Below are 21,887 nucleotides of genomic sequence, written 5' to 3'. Positions count from 1 at the left end.
AGGTGTTCTCACATTAACGTGTTACCTTTTGGAGTCAATGTTTTCTGTAGATCAATAAACACAACTAAAGGAATATTTTTGGAAGACTTAGGTGATTGACTTTAGTCTAAAAAGCGTGATTTATTAACATTTATACTGTAGGATACTGATTTACATCCTGTGCAAACAAGTATACATTAGCGTAGCATATATTACTTATTAATAACTTATAGACACTATTTCTGCATGTAATTAAAGATCTTACAGAATACCAAATTGCTCAGAAAAGGATTGAGTATGAAAACCATAACTAAACAACACTTAAGTAAACATATTAATTTGCTTTACACCATATTGAGGCAAGATAATAAAAAATTGTATCAGCTGTTTATAATTAGTGTGTTACAGGTCAAAATAGCAGAAAAATCTGTGTATCTGTAAAAGCCCCCCTTTTTTGGGGGGGGGGGGGTGCAAAGTCAACCACGTCACCGATAGTCACATACTTTAGCCTACAGGTTACTAAACTCAGGCCTGTGTAGATGGGACATCACCTCACTAACCACAAGGTCATCCCACACTATCCCCATTATCTACATTATATAGAATCAAAGGAGGATCCAGACAAAGTGGAATATTTCCAAACGTACATGAAAGCAGCATCTCCTGAACATGCTTTAAATCTGGGATCTCTTGTAATTGTGGTCTCGTCTCTCTTATCTTTTCAAAGTTAATCGGACTCAGATATCGACCCAGTAAACTGACAAAAAGAGCCTCTCACTCAATCCATGTGAAGAATAACTTTGAATATCTTGTTACACGGAATCAACGTTTTTATTGAGTACTTGGAATTATATAATAACACAGCTTCTTCAAGAAGTGAGGAAGTCTAAAGTTGAGAGTTATATTTGTATGATGTCATCACCGTTATTATCGGCATCAGTCCAGTGGCCTCTTCCCTTTAAAAAAACTGTAAAGTATTTTAGCAAAAATAATTAACTGCGTTGCGGAACGGTGTATAGTTGTCCTCCGACCGGACGTTAATTTCAGACGGACCAAAACATCTTTCCGAAAGTTGACGTGGAGGTGTTCGTGTACGATGGCTGATAATAAACTAGAAATTGCAACTGATAGCTCCACTGCATTACAGAACCCAAATGCGTCTTCTCAGCCCAATATTAATAACCCGCTGTCAAGGAAGCTCAACAAAATACTGGAGACGAGGCTCGACAATGACAAGGTAAGGTGGAAGGCTTTAGCTCTGCTAGCTAGCTATCATTAGCTAAACCTGCAAGATAGCTGGACATAATGCTGCTCTTGGGGGATAGTGTCACCCACCCAGGGATGACTGTTGGGAGGAAACTATATTATTCCTGACTGGCTGTGGTTAACCACAGTAACAACGTCCAAAAAACCCGCCATTCATTTAACAACAGTTGACGTTAATGTGTTGCTGCAGTCGTTCAGTGTGGACTGCTCCTGGGTTCAGTGGGATCCTGCTTGTGCTTTCAGGAGATGCTGGAGGCTCTGAAGGCGCTTTCTGTGTTCTTCACCGACAACAGTCTGCGCACCAGGAGAAATCTTCGCGGTGACATAGAGAGACGAAGCCTCTCAATCAACGAGGACTTTGCACGGATATTTAAGGATGTAAAAGAGGTACGTTTTTAAAGAAAAATACAGCTTATTCACCATTAAACAGCACTCGAGTCTAACTCAATTTAACCAGGTAAAAAACCTGTTTAAATTTTGACTTATTATATTTGACTGAAGTTTGTTTACAAATATTCACATGGAGAAGATGCTGCGTGGGTTCATCTCTAAATGAATAACTATATTTTACAAGACAGCAAAGAAACGTCTTCTGTTACCAGAGCTGTGAGAGTGATGTTGAACAGCAGATCTAGTTTAGGAAGTGCATTTTGAAGTTCAGGGAGTGACATGGAGTTTTAAGTTCAAGGAGATGTGTACGTTTTTGTGATAATTTATGAGCAGCTACTCTCACCAGGACCACAGACTGTAGTGGGGAATCTGAAAGCCTGAGATTGAAGCGTGCTTCTCCACAATATTTATTTGAACAGTAGTGTTTGACTTTGCCTGTGTGAACGGGCCCGTATCAGCCTCAGTTCTTTTGTAACTGTGACTTCGTGTTTTCCAAAGGCGCTTGAAAGTGTTCATGAGGATGTTCAGGCCATGAGCACGTGTTCTGACGAGATGACCAACAGGTTAAAGGTACGTTGTGTCTTTGGAAAATTCTCCTGCCCAGATAATGACTCACTAAAGCTAAACTCCTCATAACAATAGAAGCTAGTACATTTGTGTATATGGTGTGTAATATAAGACTTTAATCACCTCATGTAGCAGATTTATTCAGTTTCATTTTGAGAGCATAATGTTTGCTTTCATAAAAACAGCAACTTTTCTTCAACAGGCGGCGAAGGAGCAAACTCAAGACCTGATAGTGAAAACCAACAAGCTGCAGGGAGAAAAGTGAGTCTAAAGAGGCAAACATAGTGTGTGTGTGTGTGTTTTGGGGGAGGGCGGTTGGTTCCACTCAGATTCCTTGCAGAGGATTGTGAAAAAGAGATCCGGCCAAGAGGCCGTCAGTAAATACATTTGCAGACAGATTTGCGTCTGCATGACTTGTGTTTTCTGCCTTTCCATCGGTGCTATATGATGGTCTTGTTACTCAGCATCTCACAATGGCCATTTTAACGGACCAGAGTTAACCTTGTTCCTTGACATATCCATGTATATTTGATGAAGATAGACAAAGAGAAAACGGCAAATCCAGTTACTTTTGATTTTTTTTTGTCTTGAAGTCCTACTAACTGGCTGACTGAGAATCATCTCTAGAATACATATATCTTAGTTATTGGGTTACATATTTACTTTTCCCTCTTGTGGCTCCAGGAGATACACCAGGGAAGTAGAAGCCTCTTTGCACTATAATGCAATCCAATAAACAGTGATCATTAACTACCACAATCAAACAATTAAAACAAATGCAGGAATGTGTCAGGAAGTTAATTCAGCTCTACTGTAACCTTTGTGGGAGTAGTTTGGTACTCCTGATTTGGATTGCATTATATTGTAACGTTCTGCTGATATTTTGCTCCATAAATCTGGAGGATAAAATGTTATTTTACTGTCATGCCGTCTACTGCACAACACTTTAGCAATGTTCATCTGTATAAACCCGTCAGTGATGAAGTGAGCTCTTCTGTTTATTGTAGGGCTGCCATAATAAAAAGGATTACTTTGATCAAGAGACACAATTTAATTTAGTCATAGCAAGCACAAGTTGTGTCTGTCCCACTGTAACAAAATCACCAAAATTAACTTTTAAACTAGCATTTCAGAATATCAGCGAGCGATAAGGTGGCAACTTTATTCTGAAATATCTTCAGAAATTTACAAAGACACCCCGTACTGCCATTCTCCCCATATCTGTTCTGAGACCACGAGTCACATTCGTCGCTGATAACCATCTTCATCTCGCCAGAGCTAGACTCCATCTGTTCACTCTCTCTGTAGTCTCATTTCTGTTGCAGGGAAATCGCCTCTTTTCTGTTCAGGCGAGACAAAAAGCACTTCAATCAAACCACACTGCGGGAGCAACATGGTCCACTTTGCAAGTGATACGCTTTTAATGCACACGTGTTGTTTGCCTCTGGAAGTTGTTAACCCAAGGGTATTTTTCCATTTAGTTAGAGCCAAGCAGTTCAATTAAGAATCACATGTGGATCATTTGAATATTTGCACAAATATAGATTTGACCTGCCACCGCTAATAAGTTGAAGAGTGGATTTCCAGTCTGTGAAACGCAGCTCCTTTATAGTGTCAGAGGGGGGGGACAAATGTTCCACACTCCAGCTTTAAATCTACGAATTTGGCCTGCAGAGTGTTAGACGGGACTGTTAGCTCCTAGTGGACGGTTGGGATTTGAACCATCAGCATTTTGTGGCGACTGTGACCTCGGGGCTCGGTGACCTTGTGAGCCGACATGGAGGCAGCGGCACGGGCAAAGATGATGTCGATTTCTGGCAAAAGACACTGCGTACAGCTGTGACGCTCCGAGGCAATTCCATGCTCCGCTGGCACAGCTCCAGGACCTCTTTGTCGGACAGGTGATGCAGGAAAGGGGTGGGCTCTGAATCTGACGGCAGTGAGTTAATACAAGTCGTATCGTTTTGTAAAGGGGGTCTTTCTTTATTTTTATGAAGGTAGTTGGTCAGAGGTTTCACACGGATGCCCTTCTGAGTGCCCCATCTTTGCACAGCGGTCCCATTGGGACCTGCTGTCCGTCCGCGTGACATTTTCATTGGTGGAGCCGCAATGACCCCCCCCCCCCCCCCCTCAGACAGATGGGCTGGTGTCTGCACGCGGGGCTTCGACCTTGTCTTTAGCGATTTTTGTCTCAGAAGAGCTGCCAGGGGAAGCGTGCAGTCAAGCTGTCCTCCTCCAGTCAGCCCTCTGCACCACAACACCACTTTTCTCGGTCACACAATCCTCTGCAGTCCCAAGTCTCGTCTTTTTCTTTTTTTTTTTGCTTTGTCCTGTTGACTGTTATTACAGCAGCGCTACATTAGCGGCATTGTCTCATATTCTGTGGTTATCGGGCAGCTCTGCGTTTTCAAAGCCTGATGTGTATTTACCTGGCAGAGCAGGCTCGTCCCGACCTGTTTGCTGTCTTATCTGCCATGCAGTGGCACTGTGTCATTTGTCAGCTTTTAATGAAACGGTGTTACAGTGTGCAGAAGCAAAGGTGTGACAGCTTGGGGCCAATGAGAGCCGGCGACCCCGTGTTTGTCTGCTCTTTTGTTCTGGACTGGCCCCGTTCAAAGGCGCTGTCAGCGAGATCACTCAATAGGTGTTGTGTTGTTCCATAATGAAACGTGACGCGAGCCAGCTGTCCCGCACCGTGTGATCTCTGCATTAGCGCGACATGTCATCTGCTGAACAAGTCGAGACGTCTCACCGACGGATGTCGTGTGACCTCACGAAGCAGCCGGAGCTGTTGGTTTAGTTCTCCAGCTATTACTGAACTACACAAAGCTACAGAAGGCCTAAAGAAACTAAGATGTACCGGTACCTGCATTTACCACTGTAATTCCTACAGCCTATGATGCGTTGTCACACATGGAGCCCTGTGTGTTAGTGAGACCATTTTCCCCAAAAAATAATAAAGCAAATATTTTCAGTATGATGTCTGCTTAGGGTCATCAAGAGGTCTGAAACCCTCCTGAGGACAATTAGGGACATCAAAGTGTTAATGACGACCTGTGTAAAGGGACACTCGAGCCTTATTAGGGCCCAGCTGGCTGTTAATGAGTGCACGGCTGTGTGAGTGTGCCTTTGTGTTGTCTGATGTGGCTGCGATCATCGGCGCGTGGCTAACTTAACGGCGTTGTGAATGCCAAATTTTCACGCAGGCCTTTTAGAACGGCGGCTAATAGATTTTAATGGACAATCGACCCACATGGTTTTACAATTGATGAGGGCGGGACGTTCGCTTTGTTACAGAGAGAACACTCAGTCTCCGCATCGCTCATTCCGTATGGATTATCAGTCAGAAATAAAAAGGAAAAAAACCCCGTAAATCTTTTCATGCAAATCACATGAAACAATTAAAAATACATTAAGGTTATTCACTGATCAAGCTCTCATGCTTCATAAACCCTGGTGCTGCACCATCAGCGTATTAAACAGGCATCGGTAGTTCCAGTGTTTCAGTTTGACGAAGCCGTTCATCAGACGTTGGACTGCTTCAACGATATCGCTGCTTGGACTGACTAAATCAATTGAGAAATAAATTCACAAAAATCACACACAAACAAAGAGACAAACACTGTAACTGTGTTTCATTCCATCATGTAACATTATGTAAACTCCATCTAACTCCACTTTTCCACATATTCTGCAAGAAAAGCATGCGTATTGAGTTCATTTGAGTTCTGTCTTTGAACCACCAGCCCGGAGCGTCTCCGCATATGCTTGGCAGTGCGGTGTGTGACGTCGCAGATTCACTCAAGTATTGTTTCCGCTCTCCGGTATTCGATAATTGCAACCGGGAGAAGAACGTGTCACGTCCTGACAGTGCCGTAGAGAACCATCCTGCTGCTCCGCCGGCCCCCCTCTCTCTCTCCTCCTCTCCGTGTGCAGCCGGTGTGTCTTTGTTGTGATTTACGTCCTGGTGGAACAGGTCTGTCACTTTTGGCTGAACACGAGTTTGTGGAGGTGAATCCGTTGTACAGTTTTTCGCTGGTGCTCCCGTGTCTGTGAAGCTGGACACGTCCGTAGACGGAAGGAAGCCTTTATAAATAAGTGATCGGGAACAATTGCTGCCTGACAGTGAAACTCTCCAGGTCAGCTGAGTCAATGATATAATTGCCGGTCAAGTGGCGTAACCCTGAGAACACTGTTGCAAGGTGACGATAACAAAAAAAAGTCAGAAATTGCAAATCATTTAGTGTTTTCTGCATTTCAGTGTCAAGTAGGCCTAATTTGACAAAAGATATTCCAAAGTTCGCTTTAGCTTAATCTTCTAATGTCATGAATCCAACATCAGTGAGTCACTCCTCATAAACACACCCTGCTTTGAAGGCACCGACTGTTGGAATGCAGTCTGTGACTTACCGGTAACTGCTTTATGAATGAAAGTCCAAGCTATGGCATGTTAAATGTGACCAATCGGATGAGGCCTGGGAAGCTTTAGTTGAGGCCTATTAGGATCGGAGGGCCAATTAATTTTATGTCTCATAAAACTCGTGCTTTAATGATAGAAATTCCCTGTTTGCACCAGTTTCCCCCCGTAGAACAGATAGAAAGCTCGCTGCACACATTTGCATTTTAGTGATAAAATCTCCTTTCTTGAGACAACAGTAGCTTCTCTCTTCACAAGACTTGTTTCATGTTAATGTTGCTCATGTGTTCAATTAAGACAAGCATGTTCGCATGGAAATGGTTCCCCTAATCTATGCTTCACTTTGTTTAATTAATAGCCTCATTAGCATAGCTTGTTATTAAAATATATATATATATATATATATATATATATATATATATATATATATATATATATATATATATATATATATATCACTATAATTGGAATGGTCTATCAGGTAGATGAAGTGCCTCTGGTTTTAACTTCTCTCTCAGTCGCTTGGTGTGTTTTCTCTTCATCCATTCAGTCCCTTTTGTCACGCATGCAGGGTCGGGCAGTGACTGATACCTTTTAAATATAAATAATAATAAATTCTAAATATTTGTGACAGGCTAAAATATTGCTTTTGACAATGCAGCCTTTTTTTGTATTGTTACTCCTCACAATTGGGCTGATGTAGCCAGGTTGCTGTAACGAGTTTCTTTTTTTTCTTTTTTTTAAAAGTATGACACACTATGCCTGTGTGTGTGTGTGTGTGTGTGCTCGGGACAGCCAAGCTGTCGTCTTCCTCAAATCTCAACCCGCGGAACACGTAAAGGGCAAAGGTGCCTCGAGGTCCGGCGTGTGAGGCGTCGGCGAGCCGTCCACCGAGATACTAAATCACAGAACCCTCTTACAGATTTACAGCCCGTTACTTTCAGCCGGCTGAGCGCCGGTAATGGCTGCATGAGAGACAATGGTCAGATAGTGTTGGGCTTCTTCAACCTGGTGATTTACCGATCCCGCCCTGTGTTTTTCACAGACGGGAGGAGAGACTATAGCCGAGGTGGTTTGGGTGGAGACACGGGGGACAGAAGGGAGCGCTCCCTGTTGTCCTGCTGTCCCGTCACAAGAGTTCCCTGTTTGACTGGGGCCGTTGCCATGGACACTATTGTGCTGAGACACTTCTAGTGACACGGATAGCGATCGCTCTGCTGTTATTGATGGTGGCGACAAAAACCTGGCTGGTATCTGTCTCTGTATTCTTATTGTGTGTCTTGTCTTCCGCTGTTATTTATTCTGTTCACGTGTGTGTGTGTGTGTGCGTGTGTGTGTGTGTGTGTGTGTCCCATCCTGTGGTCTCACTGTGAGCAAAGGTTCGTGTGAGGAGTATGACTGCCATCTGCTGCAGGGCGTCAAACATTACAGCTTGTTGACAACATTTCTTTTTTTTTCCCCGTGTGAAATAAAAGCGTACAACTTTGTTCCAGTTTTCCTCCACTGACAGCTCTTTTTATTTGCACAGCAAGAAAACACCAGGTGACAAAACTCCAGGGCCTTGAAGACAGACAAAACAAGTTGTGATGACTAGAGAAGACTGAAATAAACAGAAATGACAAAAACATCATGAGGAGAGAATCATTTCTCCATAGGCAGATATCAGAGCGCAACAATGGCAGGTGAAGGAAATCACAACATGTATCTCTTCCCCCTCCTCAGTCACCGGCTGGAGTTGAGAGCTCAGGTTGCTCAGGCCTTCCTCGCAAAGTTCCAACTGTCTAATGAGGAGACGGCCGCACTGCGAGGGGCTCGGGATGCCCCCATCACTGAGGTAATCTCTATTCTACTGGAGACCACTTAATGAAGTCCCGTGGAGAATCCTCCCATCTGCACCCAGAAGATGGATGCAGATTTGTGTCTTCTTCTCTTCCATTATTTCTGTCCTCTGGTGTTTGGTCTTCTCACATGTCGCCACAATATCTAATAAGTTCTGTCAAGACATCCCATTGTTATGAACTGTTTATTTTGTTATATGAGGTGATTTTCCTACCATCACTTTATACTATATACATGCACAAAACAAAATGATCTAAAAATCTTTTTCATTTTTTATATACTTATGATATGCGCATAAATAATTTAGCATATGAAACAACACCACACATCTGTCTGCTTCAAATCAAGGTTGTATCAACCAATACTGCATGATCAGCTACAATGCGGTCACACCAGAAAACCTTTTTTTGTTGCATTTGGCCAAACCTGCGCCCCACGTTGCTCCTAAAATATTCACGTGTCGTTCCATTTCCCAGGATTTCTTCAAAGCTCTGAGCCGAGTGAAGCACATCCACGAGGATGTGAAAATCCTCCTGCGAACCAACCAGCAAACTGCGGGGTAAGGTGCACGTTTTTTTTTTTTTTCAGTGATTCTGTTCTAGTTGTTCAATTCATTTTCGACCTGAATGGTGGAACAGATGAGTGGGGGAAAAAAAACAAAAAAACACATGGTCTGGTATTTCTGTCCCTGCCTGCGATCTGACACTATGCAGCAGGTTATGAGTATGTAATATGTGGTCTGTGTGCTCGCTCCAGGTTAGAGATCATGGAGCAGATGGCCGTGTTACAGGAGACTTCATATGAGCAGCTCTACCGCTGGGCTCAGAGTGAGTACAGTACACGCTGACTCACTGTGACCCTCACACTGATCCACCACCATCATCACCGATTTAACTCCGCTTTTTTGTCTTTTCTACTGTGTTGATAGTTTGTGCACTCGAAATTCGTTCATGTGCAAGTAATGCGTGCGTAGGACACATTTGAGGACTTATGTGACTCATAACCCCTGACTGAGTTCTGCCAAAAGAATGCCAGAAACCCAAATTTCCCTCAGCTTAGCCATGTGTTTTGTCATTGAAATTGGAGTGGAAATAAACCATTCGGATCACCGACACCACAGAACCCAATATAGAGCATCGACTAAATTATGAGTTGCCCTACAGGCGCTTATTCTGCTGTGCTTTGGACCCAAATCCAGAAATTGTAATGTTTGGTAACAGTCAAATGAAAGGGCTGTAAGTTATGTTTTTCATCATTTTCTTTTTTTTTAATATGCTTGTGTCAGTTGTGTATGAGGGAGAACAAAATATTCCTGCAGATTGTTTGAATAGAGCATTTACTTTTATTTCCAGGTCCGACTCGAGTGGAGTGTGTTGACGCATGCTTTCCACTGCCTCTTCCTTGTTTGTATTGTCTGAAGCACAAGTAAAAGCACTGACTTCTTGGTACAAGCTCACGGGAAAATGTGATTGAAAAATGTTCTTGGTGCTTTTGATTTTCTTCTTGCCAACAAGGTTACCATGGCCCAAACCATTTAGCAACAATGAAGGGAGCATGACACAGCAAGCATAGTCACTGGAAAGACTGCACCTATTTAGTTGGATGGAGGATGCTGTCCTATTCTTAAGGATGCACTTCTCCTATGCTCCTTCTCTCTGCAAAGATGAATGCAGAGGACTGACCCACGAGACCTGTGATATCTGCCCTGTGCTGACTCGAGCCATGGAAGCCTTACAGGACCGACCTGTCCTTTACAAGTAACCGACACACACACATACACACACACACACACACACACACACACACAAAAAAGAAAAAGCAACAGAGCCTATTTATAGCCGCATAAAAATAGGCCCAATGAGAGAACAGTTTGCTCGCGCGTGGCGTTTGTTTTCAAGATAAAAAAGACAAAAAATCTTCCTGCACCGTGCCTTTGAAAAGGTAACGGATGTACACCAGAAGAGTGGCCAGATTGGCCACATCTGTAGGCTCGTCTACTTGCAGAGAGTAAAACTCACTCTTCTTCACGCGACCGACTAATGCAGCCAGGATGTCTTCGGACAAAGCATCGATGCGGCGCGACACAGTGTTGTTGGACACCGGGATCACGTCCAACTTGTTTGCTTCTCTCTCTCCAATCATACATTCCACCATCTCTCTGGCAGCTGGCAAGCACACGTCTTCGGCGATTGTGTGCGGTAGCCCTTTTCTCGCTATTCTGTGACCAGATATGAAGCCCGTCGTGCTTGTTTCGTAGACCCAACACATGAATGAGACTGCAGTTGTTTTGGGACAAAAAAATGTAAGGGGCTTTTGACTTGCACTGGAATGCTTGGTGTTCAGGTGGCGACGTAAATAAGAGGGCATCAGACAGATGTTAGCCAGAACCTCACTGCACTGTCTCCTAAAAATTACGTTCCCCCAAAACTAAAATGCATTCTCAATTAAGTTTGACCAAAAACATATTTTCTCCCTGATTACGTTTGTGTTTGACTTATTACATTGACTTATTACAAATACGTTTCTAATCAACATTTTAACACTTTAACCGCCTCTCCTTCTCCCTATTACGCGGTCAGAATACTACCACAACACGCCGCCTGTCTCCGGCAGAAACGCGCTCAGGCCGAGCAACGAGGAACATTACGCGGCTACAATACCTCCACAAAGGCCCGCGTGTAAAATCCGGGAGTAACCGTGACTCTCGGTTTGGGTGGCGACACGAGAAAATACGTTTATAGTCAAACGTAGCAAAGCATTTTAGTTTTGGGGTAACGCAATTTTTAGGAGACAGGACTGCACCATTAGACCACCATTACATTTTTCCTCTCGCGCACCCCCTAGAGCAGGGGTGTCCAAACCTTTTTCAAAGAGGGCCAAATTTGATAATGTGAAAATGCCCAAGGGCCAACAGTCCCTGCTGACATTATTTTAAACAATACAAGTAGCCTATACATACATTGTTATTTTATCATTTTATTTTCAATGACAGCAAATAGCAATGTAACCAAATGTAAGCATTCATGTGTGAACACATCTCAACAACTATTCTGCCTTTCTTTCACATATGAAAGTCAGATAACAAAGAACAAGCCATCTAAAAGCTAATTACATAGAAACCGATCAATATTCTCACCTCAAGACAATCTTAAATATGACTTAGTGAGGGTGATGAAAAGTTGTCTAACATTTAAATTCAACACACATGAAACAGGCTCACGAAAAAAATCAAGTTGTCTCTTCGTATCTGATGATAGCTCTTCAGTGTTACGAGCCAGGCAAACATTAGCAAACTCTGTCTTCTTCTCGGGGCAAATGTTTTCTGCTATTTTCATAACACAGTCTTTGATAACCTCACATTCCGTAAAAGGTTTGTCATGTTTAGCAATTACCACGGCCACTCCGCAGCTTACTTTGATGATGTTTTCATGTGAAAGGGGCCGCTGCTGTGTGGCCAAGTTATCTTGGAGTTACTTCACTTTTCTAGCACGGACGCTCTCTGATAGCTTGTTGTAGCATTAGCACGTTTGGTCTCGTCGTGTCTCTTTACATTATACTCCTTAAACAAGGCAACAGTCTCATGACAAATTAGGGAGACACAGTTGTTTCGGTTTTCGGTGAAAAAAATATTGCGATCTCCACCTCTCCTGGAAGCGGCGGCCCTCATTATCGACTTTCCTTTTTTTACTTGCCGTAGCCATGACAGTTCAAGGGTCAGAGCCAATTTCAAACAGCCAGACAGTTACAGAGTGGTGCTGCCACCATGAGGTAAAAATAGGAATTGCATGTTGAATTTGTATGATTTATTCATTCCGTTTTGACTGTGCTGGCGGGCCATAAATAATGCATTTTAAGACAGAAGGCGCGGGCCGTATAAAGTCTGACCTCGGGCCGTGATTGGCCCGCGGGCCGGACTTTGGACATGCCTGCCCTAGAGGCACCACACTTTGGGAGTCCCTGGGTTAGGGGATGAACTTAAGCAATAATAAGGAGTCGTGATTCACTGTCATTTGCCGCGATCGTTTATTGGCTTTCCCTGTTTTTCAATTTCTCTCTCAGTAAGTTCCGCGTGTCTCCTTTCTTTTTTCATCTTCCTCCTCAATCCTGTCCAACTCCTTCCACCACTTATCCACACTTTGCAGTAAAATATGGCAAAATCTGACATTTTGAAACAGGAATTTTTTTGAAATAGGTAACTAATCGGCTTATTGGGTCACAGCTGTGTGTTTATAGCATATTTTACAATCTTATCTATTTTATAAAAAGGGGTTCAGTCACTCTGAGAATCATATAATACAATACATACCACTATGGGTCCTAATAATCTTGAAGTGCTTTGAAATGCCTGAAGTACATATGAGAAGTATGACTAATGCCCATTGCTCACATTTAAGGCAAGCACTAATGCATAATGAAGAAGAAGAAAAACCTCGTTCTATACCATCTAGTACAGGACAGAGCAAAGACTCACAGAGTTCCTCAAGCTCACTGAGTTAAAATTTGTCCCAAGAACAAAACAACAAAGGAAAGTTTCACACGTTACCCCACGACATGTTCTAATGTCAAACCCTCGTTCTGTTTGTCTGCATTATTTTTAAACGCACCTGTCTCATTGCCCAGTGAGTGTTCAAGGTCTGGCGCCATCTGTGGGATGTTGAGGCTATGCTTTAGCACTATCTTCTGTTTAGTCTGTCGCAGAGACCGCCACCACCAAATAATCAAAACAACCCCAAAGTATTTCCTTTTTGGAAAAGCTGCCTGCATTGTTGACGTGCGTCAGCGACTGACTTCCGCCACACGGTCTGCACGAAAACACGCAGCGGCCACCGTCTTTTCCCAAGAGGCTCGGGAGCTAAATGTTGCCTTCTGTCTCGTCTGTTTGGCCAGGTACACTCTGGACGAGTTCGGGACTGCGCGCAGGTGCGCGGTGGTACGAGGCTTCATCGACGCCCTCACCCGCGGCGGGCTCGGAGGGACTCCTCGGCCCATAGAGATGCATTCACACGACCCCATGAGGTACATCTCTGAACTTTGACTTTCCTTACTGTCATATAATCGTCATATAATCCAGAGGAAGCGTTAGTTGCGATAGAAAACGTGAATACTTTCACTCATGTCTCTCGATCAAACGGTAAGTTCATTGTATCTTTGCTCAATTAGGGGGTGTTTGTAAAAATCTAAGTCAATCTCCTCTTTAAAAATAGGAACATCTACAGTAACACATCTCCAATGATGTCATCTGATATCATCTAATTTTATTTGAACAAATAAATTAAGATTATATCTAACTTTCAATCTGTTTCCAGTTAACATGTGGCCACAACCAGAGCTGATGAATACAAATACAGTTTACATTTTTTGTAAAATTCATCTTAATGCCAGGCTGTTTTGCAATTGTTAAGATTTAGCTTGAAAGCAATTCTCGTACTCTCAAAATATTATAAACTGCAAAACTTCCAACTACATTATATACAAACACATTCAAATGGAATCAATGGCTCTGTCCAAATATATTGAAGTAATACAGTACTATTCCTTTAAAACACAGCTGTCCCTTAACAGGTTCTTAACTGTCAAAATCCAATTCAAGAAGATGTTAAATGTCTATTCCATCAGTGTCTGAGTGTGTCTGTGCTTCCTGTCGTACAACATCCTCTTCCCTCTTCCTCCTGTGCCCCGGAGCCAAATGGGAGATTTTCTCAGAATACCAGGCATGTGTGGAACACAAAATCACCTCCACTTTATAGGGAGGCATCAACAGTTCTGAGAACATCAAGTTCTTTCTCACCTCCCTATGTCCTTGCACGCTCACAAACACACCCACACACACACCGAGGTTAAACTTGAATTATTGTGTGTGTGTGTGTGTGTGTGTGTGTGTGTGTGTGTGAGAGAGAGAGAGACACGATGTGCTGTGGTGCGTTTCGCCCTCGGGTTGGCCCCTCACTGACGTCTTGTTTAGTACAAAATGTTTTGTCGCTCTTTCAGGTATGTTGGGGACATGCTGGCCTGGCTGCACCAAGCCACCGCCTCAGAGAAAGAACACCTGGAAGCGCTGCTGAAACAAGTCACTGTGCAAGGTATGCTGTCTCCTGCATGCTAATCACACATGCTGCACTTCTTTCACACCTTGAATTACAAAGCAAAAGTATCACACATATATCTATTTTATATCTTATACTCAATTATATTTCATCATGTGTTTTATTCCTATATTTTAATTTGTGCACTATTTGTTTTTGTTTTGTGTGTGTGTGTGTGTGTGTGTGTGCGCGCGCGTGTGTGTGCGCGCGTGTGCGCGTGTGCGTGTGCGTGTGCGTGTGTGTGTGTGTGTGTGTGTGTGTGTGTGTTCGTTCCTCTCTCATTAGGAGTGGAGGAGAACATGCAGGAGGTGGTTGGACACATCACTGAGGGAGTCTGCAGGCCGCTGAAAGTGAGCACAGCTCTGTTGAATGCGTGTTGTTTTCTGTCGTGTTCTGCTCATGGCCTCACTCGGCGTGTTGTGGATCTGTCCCTCAGGTGCGGATAGAGCAGGTCATAGTGGCTGAGCCAGGCGCTGTCCTGCTGTACAAGCTGTCCAACCTGCTCAAGTTCTACCACCACACCATCAGGTATGTTAACTCACTCGGTGGGCAACAGCTTTCAGAATCAGTTCATAATTTACCGGTAAATCATTCAAAAAACACACGTTGAAACATTTTTTGGGTATTTGGTCCTCTTTTTTTTTTTTTGATTTATTGTAAATTGAAAACAAGCAATTTAAAGATGCCACTTTAGGCTCCTGGACAAGCTCCAATGAGCATTTTTTGTTGTGTTTTCAAAAGACACGTATAATTCATAATGTAAATAATCAATGATCTTTGTCCAGTTCCATCATTGGGACCAGTGTGGCCTCTTTGCTCATCACCATTGAAGAAATGCACATCCTCAGCAAAAAGATGTTCTTCAACAGCCTGAGCCTTCACGCAAGCAGACTCATGGACAAGGTACAGTATGAGTAGGGTGGATTATTCAAATAGAAATCATCCTACAATATTGTTTTCTGTTATACAGATGCGAGAAAGTGACTGGTAGGTAAACGATGCCACCACCTGAGAAGAGAGAGAAGAAGAAGTTTTTAAAATGCAGGCTTTTCGCCTCGTTCTTTCATTAAAAACGCTTAAATGATTGTGCAGAAGTTCAGTGTGAACCCTGCGGACACTCTGTGTGTATTTCAGCTCTGCGTCGAAACCCTCAAAGACAACAAGGCTATTTCTGAAGCACTTGTGCTTGTAAACAGTTCCAGCCTGCTGGCCACAGCATCCAAATGGTGCTCGCTGCCAAAAAACACCGAACTTGTTACGGTTTAGGTAAATTGCCATCCAAATATACCTTGGCACGGGCGGGACCTCTTCCCCATAACATGCTGGCCGTGTCCTGATCAATAGCAGTTACAAGAATTATCCCTGTAGCTCGGGTGTTAATCAAATTGGATGCCCTCAGGGTTTTGGTGTCAATCCCATCTAATGCCAGGAACACAGCCTTCTCATAATTTGCTCTATTAGGTGGACAACGGTGGCTGGGCTCAGTTCTGTGTTGTGTGTCCAGCAGCCAATGAAATCAAAACCCTCTTCATTCATAAAAAAGAAGCTCTACTGACTGCGAACAAGCTGAGGCTCCGAGTAGCAGCAGGAAGCAGTCGTATACTCGATCGGTCATGCTGCTCATTAGGGAAGTTTAATGCTTTGATCACGTTACGAGGACCGCTTGTCTTGGTGAAGGCGGCGACAGCACACGCACAACTTATCTCTGCAAGAATAACTTTTTCCCCTTTTGCACCACCGTCTAATATCCTGTCTTCTTCCGTCCGTGTCCGCCTGGGCAGGTGGAGCTGCCACCTGCAGACCTGGGACCCACGTCCTCCCTCACTCAGACCCTCTCCCTCCTCAGGGAGGTGCTGGCCTCCCACGACTCGTCGGTGGTTCCTCTGGATGCCCGCCAGGCCGACTTTGCTCAGGTGATCTCGCATGCAAACGGTAGAAAAAGTCAAACGCGTCTCCCCTTCACAGTCCTAGTGAACCAATTGCTCTGAATTTATCTGATATAAATGTGTTATTATTTGTTTTTGGTCATCCGCCAATGATATTTCACTCATCTCTTCTTCCTTGATCTTTCCCAGGTGCTCTCTTGCATCTTGGATCCCCTCCTACAGTTATGTACCGTGTCTGCCAGTAACCTCGGCACTGCTGACATGGCTACCTACATGGTCAACTCCCTGTATGTCATGAAGACAACCTTGGCTCTCTTTGAGTTCACCGACAAGAGGCTTGAGATGCTCGAATTCCAGGTCTGTCCTAATAGTAAACAATAATTACTTATTAATAGTGAGTCAGACAATTAAATGAGTTCATTCATGTCGGAGGTATTTAGCCATTTAAATTTCATTACGATTAGTCAAGGGCATGAAGCTGACGATGATGGACCGAACCTTAGTCAGACGAGACAACTGAAACGAATGTCATCCAACACTGACACTCACCTTACAGTTCTCACATTGTCCGTGCGTAGAGGCATTGTTCATTGAAAATGATTCGCCTTCCTTTCATCAAAGCCCACAGAGCCCAAATATTTTATTAAAAAGATTCAATTTGCGATCTAATAAAAGCGTGTGCGTCATGCATTGTTGTTCATGCTCAAACGTGCCATCTAGACTCTATTTTTAGCACGTCTTTTGTAATTGAGCACCACAAGAGCTCCTGTGGAAGTTTCATTATCAATAGCGCAGTGGTTCTCTTATCAACCACGAGTACCTAAGCCTCTCTCTCTCTCTCTCCCCCACATTTTCTAGATCGAGGCTCACCTTGACACCCTGATCAACGAGCAGGCGTCCTACGTGCTGACCAGAGCCGGACTGAGTTACATCTACAGCTGTGTCCAGCAGCATAGTGCTGAGCAGGTCTCGCATGAACTCCACATTCACATGCTCTCACTCATCAAGTTATAGAACTGTGAAGAACTGTGTTTTTTTCTCTCTCTCATCTTTCCTGTTACAGTCCCTAATGGTCTCCTTTTTCTGTGTTTTATAGGCCCTAACCATATTGTTTACGCTACCTCTTTTGGCTGTTGCTATGGTTACCACATGACCAATGTCTTTATTAGGGCACAATAGCATTTCGATCACATGTTCAGATGAGAAAAAGGGAAAGAGGGAGGCAGATTGCATTATGTTCTATAACAAATATACCAGCTTCTCCTGAAGCGTCCTGTGCAAATGAGAGAGCCGATGCCCTGGATCGCTCCGCCTTCTTTGTAACACCCTGCGCTCACCGAGGCCCATAGTTGTGGTTTAGCATGCGAGTCTTGAAACCCTGGGTCATGTCAGGACACACCACACCCTGCTGCTGCAGCTCCAACGCAAAGCTCAATGAAGAACCGTCATTCTTCTCGCAGACTATACCTCTCTCTCCTCGCGTGGCCTGTCTCGGGTTCGCTTTAAATAGTCCTCTGTTTGAAGCGATTAAGTCTAGCTGTCCACACTCGACGGCATACCAGATGGCAACGACTGAAAAGAATCCCATAAGTTTATTTTAGACTTTTCAGCTTTACCTTCAAGGTCTGCTTGACATTTTCTCCTTGTTATTGTCTGTGATACATCAGATGAACAAGTCGCACACAATACAAACGTGATGAAAACAACACTGGCTCGTAGCTAGCCCATGAGTTTGCAGGCTCGTAGTGTGTTTGTTGATGTGCCCATATCCCCATAAACTCCCTCTCGGTACTGCGCTCTAGCTTCGACCCTTGCACTGCCTTCTATTTGCTGCTTTTAATGTTTGCAATTAAGGCATTTAAGCTTGACTTAATGTTGCCATTCTGGACAATCAGTGTCAACTAATTGCCTTAAAGATACCAGCTGTTGTGTTGACACAAAGTCAGTCATGTCGTTAGCGATCAAGAGTCAGGGAGGATATTTCTCTTCTTTCCTCTGTTAACAAATCAAGATTCACAAAGTACAAGTTCAGTGTATTCAAAAACATATATTTCTTCATCTTCTGTACTGTAAATTAGGGCTAAACATAAACGGAAGTTATGAATCTCTTACCTACTTAAATTGACTCTTAGTAGTTTTTCAATGCATGAATAGTCTGAATCCCATATAAATTTGTTCCAACAACCCATGACATCAAACAGATGTGTAACCAACCAATCGGCCGTTTAAAAAGCAACCCAGCATGACAAAGGACGTGTCCTGAACTGATGCACATGCACTATTTATCGTCATCGAGATAAATGTGACATTTTATTCTGAGACGGATCAAAGGGAGGAAGCAGTAAGACACACTGAAGATGTGTGTTTTTTTAATAAAAGAAATGATCCTTATTATGGCCCGTGTGGTCATTCATTCAGCCATCATCATATACTCTGCCTGAGGGGTAGTACACAAATGAGAAAGGAAGAAAACCTTTCGACACTGCCTGCACATTCAGCATCGTTACTGTTCAAACACCGCGACCTCGAGTTGGATTCCAAGCTGATGTTGACTTTTCTGTCTCAGGGTCCTCTGTCGCTACTCCCCAGCATGGACAGCTCCTCTGTGAAAGCAGCGATGGTGAGTTTCACTGTGTGTGTGTGTGTGTGTGTGTTAATGAAGCAAACCTCTCTGCAGAAATCAATAAATATAAACTTAATGATTGTAATCATCCCACAAACAGGTCCAGTTCGATCGGTACTTGTCGTCACCTGACACTCTGGTGATGCCACAGCTCAACTTCCTGCTCAGTGCGGCCATCAAGTGAGTTCCTATCCCGGTTGTTGACAATAGCTCTTTCTGTCCGGGGGAAGAACAGCAAACGATGCAATAATCAGGCGTGTTAAATGTCTGCAACATGGTGCTTCAGCAAGGTATACAGCAACCTCAGAGTGCTGAATATACAGCGGGAGCGTCGGCGCAACATTCATTAGTTTCCCCGATGTAATACGATCATTACTGCATTCCAAACGAAACACTCAAACAAATGCACGCCGAGCTCGGATGCTAAATTGCTAAAGCCACCAAAACATTGAGAGAGGGGTCGGCAGGACTGCCTGTATTTGTCTTACTGATCAGGAAATTCATATGCTTTTAGCTCAATCCAGCTGCTACATTGGAGGGCTCTTTCTATGAGTCACGTTTACTGGGAAGTGCAGCAGGCTTGAGGAGCACTCTGTACCTCAGGTTAATGTTCTCTATTAATGGACATGGGAGGACTGATGGGCAGGACGCCATTAATTAGCTTCTGGTCCATTTCTCACTCACACTCGTTCCCTGAAATCGTTCCTCCTCTTTGTCTTTCTCTCTCTCTCTCGCTCTCGCTCGCTATCCCTCAAGTCTGCTTCTCTGCTCACCTAAACACACAAAATCACCCGCCATTACTCTGAAAAGGCTCCTGGAGTTCACAAATAATGGGAATTTACTTTTAGACTCCCATCGTTTCACAGTTCGCGTTAGAACCATCGTGCTGCGTCTAAAACATGACTCCATACCAAATGCACTGTGTCCTCTGTGGGCCAATTAAAAATATGGATCTCAAGAGCCTGAGTTGGATACAACCGAGGCTCTCACTGTGTCCTCCTCACTGGGCTCTTCAGTCCGACTATTGCATCCTCCATTTGTGCTCCACTGCAAGAAGTAGTCACATTATGTCCTTCACTAAAAGGTATATAAAGAGGTTTTTTTTAAAGGAAATCAAACTTTAGAACTAAGATGATGAACAAAATCATAAGAAACGGTACAAGATATGTTGGATATAAAAAATGCCCCAAGTGAGTTATAAATCCATGTTGCCTTAAAGTAAGCAACAAAGAATATAGCCCTGCAATGTAAGTATTATCTTGTTTTAATGGATTAATAATTTTGTCTATAAAATGTCATCAAGTGACTCACCAACTGTCCAAATGTAGTATAATCGATGATCCAAAAAGTTGCTGACTAACTTTTTTGCAGCACTAAAAGAATACAAAAATCTGTATGACATCACCGAATTTGATTCGAAGCATTTGTAGAGATGGGTCCAGGAATCCACGAAACTGTACTTTACATTTTTAGATTATAAGACAGCTGCAAATATTGATTAGAGGGAATACAATGGCCTCTTTTCTTTGCTGTGGCACCTGATGCTTCTGCATTTATGCGGTGACATGCATCCATAGATGGCAGTGTGCACCACATACTGCCACCCATTGTTTTCACACAGCGGTCACTGAACATAATAAAAAAAAAAGAAAAAGTAATTCAGAGAAAATCCTTACTTGTAGCTAACGTCCTCGGCTCTTCCAGCGTAGCTCTGCTTGTCTGATTTAGACCTGACAGGCCCACTCACTGCTGGTACTTTGTTTTTCTGAGTATAAAAATGTAAAGAGCTCTCATCTGTGTTCGCAGGGAGCAGATTTTCCGTCAGTCCACAGAGCTGGTGTGCAGAGCCTATGTGGAGGTTCACACCGTGCTCACCAGCCCAGCGAACAGCTACAAAGACCCAGAGAACCTGCTTCCCAGATCACCTCAGCAGGTTCAGACCTTGCTGTCCTGAGAGACACCTTTTTTTTTTTTTTTACCCCAACCTGGTTGATCTCAAAAGCACGAGGTGAGCCCCAGTGAAGGTTATTTAAGGAGCGGTGTAATTTGTACAGCATAATAACATATACAATAATCTAAAAAGTAGTCGTTAAGGTGGGGTTCTTCTTTGTGGGATGTGGGTCACTGACCTCAGAGAGAGAGAGAATATTATATGTATATGATCTTATTTACTTTCACTGCTGTGGACAGTCTGCTTGTTATTCCCTCTGTAAAGCACATGTGTGTCCGTCTTTCTGTCTGTTTTCACACCATGTACTCTCTTCTACCATGTCCATAATTGTACAAAATAATGTATTTTTTATTGAAAACGTTGAACATTATATAAAAACAAAAGGGTACGCTTAATCCAAGAGACTCGTCTTATTCTTCTACACTTAAAGAGAGGTCAGGGGAAAACTCAGCCACAATGTTAAGAGGAACCTCAGAAGCTTCAGGGCCAACGTTGTGTTTATGTTCATCTCAACTGTTTTGAGTTGTTGGGATGAAATGGAAAAGTCTGTCTTACCGTCTGTCTGGCTTTTCAACTAAATGTCCATGCTGACTAAGATGTATAAACGAGACAAATTCCATCTTTAAATGACCTTATAACACGCATGATGGTGTTTCAGATGGACAACAAAAATGAGCATGAGCACATTAAGCCTCTGTGCTATCGACAGCAGTTTTGGGCCATAACTCAAGAATTAATATGCTAATTATGACAAAAGTGTTTAATGGGCTGAAATGATGAAGTGGTGACAATTGGGACAGACATGGATGTAAACTGCAATATGACTGGTTGGCGGAGGTATACAACCTTCTAGTTTGGACATATAAAGTGATGTTTTAGTGTACGA

The 21,887-nt window shown here is 43.3% G+C and overlaps 1 protein-coding gene across 2 annotated transcripts; it reads left to right on the top strand.

Annotated features, from left to right (window-relative positions):
- The first annotated feature begins 1,046 nt into the window (after nucleotides 1–1,046).
- On the top strand, nucleotides 1,047–21,754 carry cog6 (component of oligomeric golgi complex 6). Of its 2 annotated transcripts, none has more exons than XM_079272563.1 (19): nucleotides 1,047–1,216; nucleotides 1,489–1,632; nucleotides 2,134–2,205; nucleotides 2,405–2,463; nucleotides 8,342–8,453; nucleotides 8,935–9,017; nucleotides 9,215–9,285; nucleotides 10,122–10,215; nucleotides 13,346–13,474; nucleotides 14,447–14,538; nucleotides 14,827–14,891; nucleotides 14,978–15,069; nucleotides 15,327–15,444; nucleotides 16,323–16,454; nucleotides 16,617–16,784; nucleotides 17,286–17,393; nucleotides 18,994–19,047; nucleotides 19,151–19,230; nucleotides 20,857–21,754. In XM_079272563.1, exons 1-19 carry the CDS (start codon nucleotides 1,076–1,078, stop codon nucleotides 21,002–21,004), a joined length of 1,962 nt encoding a protein of 653 aa, XP_079128689.1. In that variant the 5' UTR covers nucleotides 1,047–1,075; the 3' UTR covers nucleotides 21,005–21,754. The 2 variants fall into 2 exon arrangements, with proteins under 2 accessions (XP_079128689.1, XP_079128690.1); XM_079272564.1 differs by having other exon boundaries at nucleotides 1,135–1,216; nucleotides 1,436–1,632.
- Nucleotides 21,755–21,887: the final 133 nt, after the last annotated feature.

This window comes from Melanostigma gelatinosum, assembly GCF_949748355.1.
Source record: "Melanostigma gelatinosum genome assembly, chromosome: 7".
NCBI classification, from domain to species: Eukaryota; Metazoa; Chordata; class Actinopteri; order Perciformes; family Zoarcidae; genus Melanostigma; species Melanostigma gelatinosum.
This window is presented reverse-complemented; position numbering and strand designations above follow the sequence as displayed.

Excerpts from the sequence above, each read along its gene's own strand:
- cog6 (XM_079272563.1), top strand. The coding sequence starts at position 1,076 with ATGGCTGATAATAAACTAGAAATTGCAACTGATAGCTCCACTGCATTA. Across the intron at positions 2,464-8,341 it reads AACAAGCTGCAGGGAGAAAA|TCACCGGCTGGAGTTGAGAG; the intron begins GTGAGTCTAAAG and ends CCCCCTCCTCAG. Across the intron at positions 9,018-9,214 it reads ACCAACCAGCAAACTGCGGG|GTTAGAGATCATGGAGCAGA; the intron begins GTAAGGTGCACG and ends TGCTCGCTCCAG.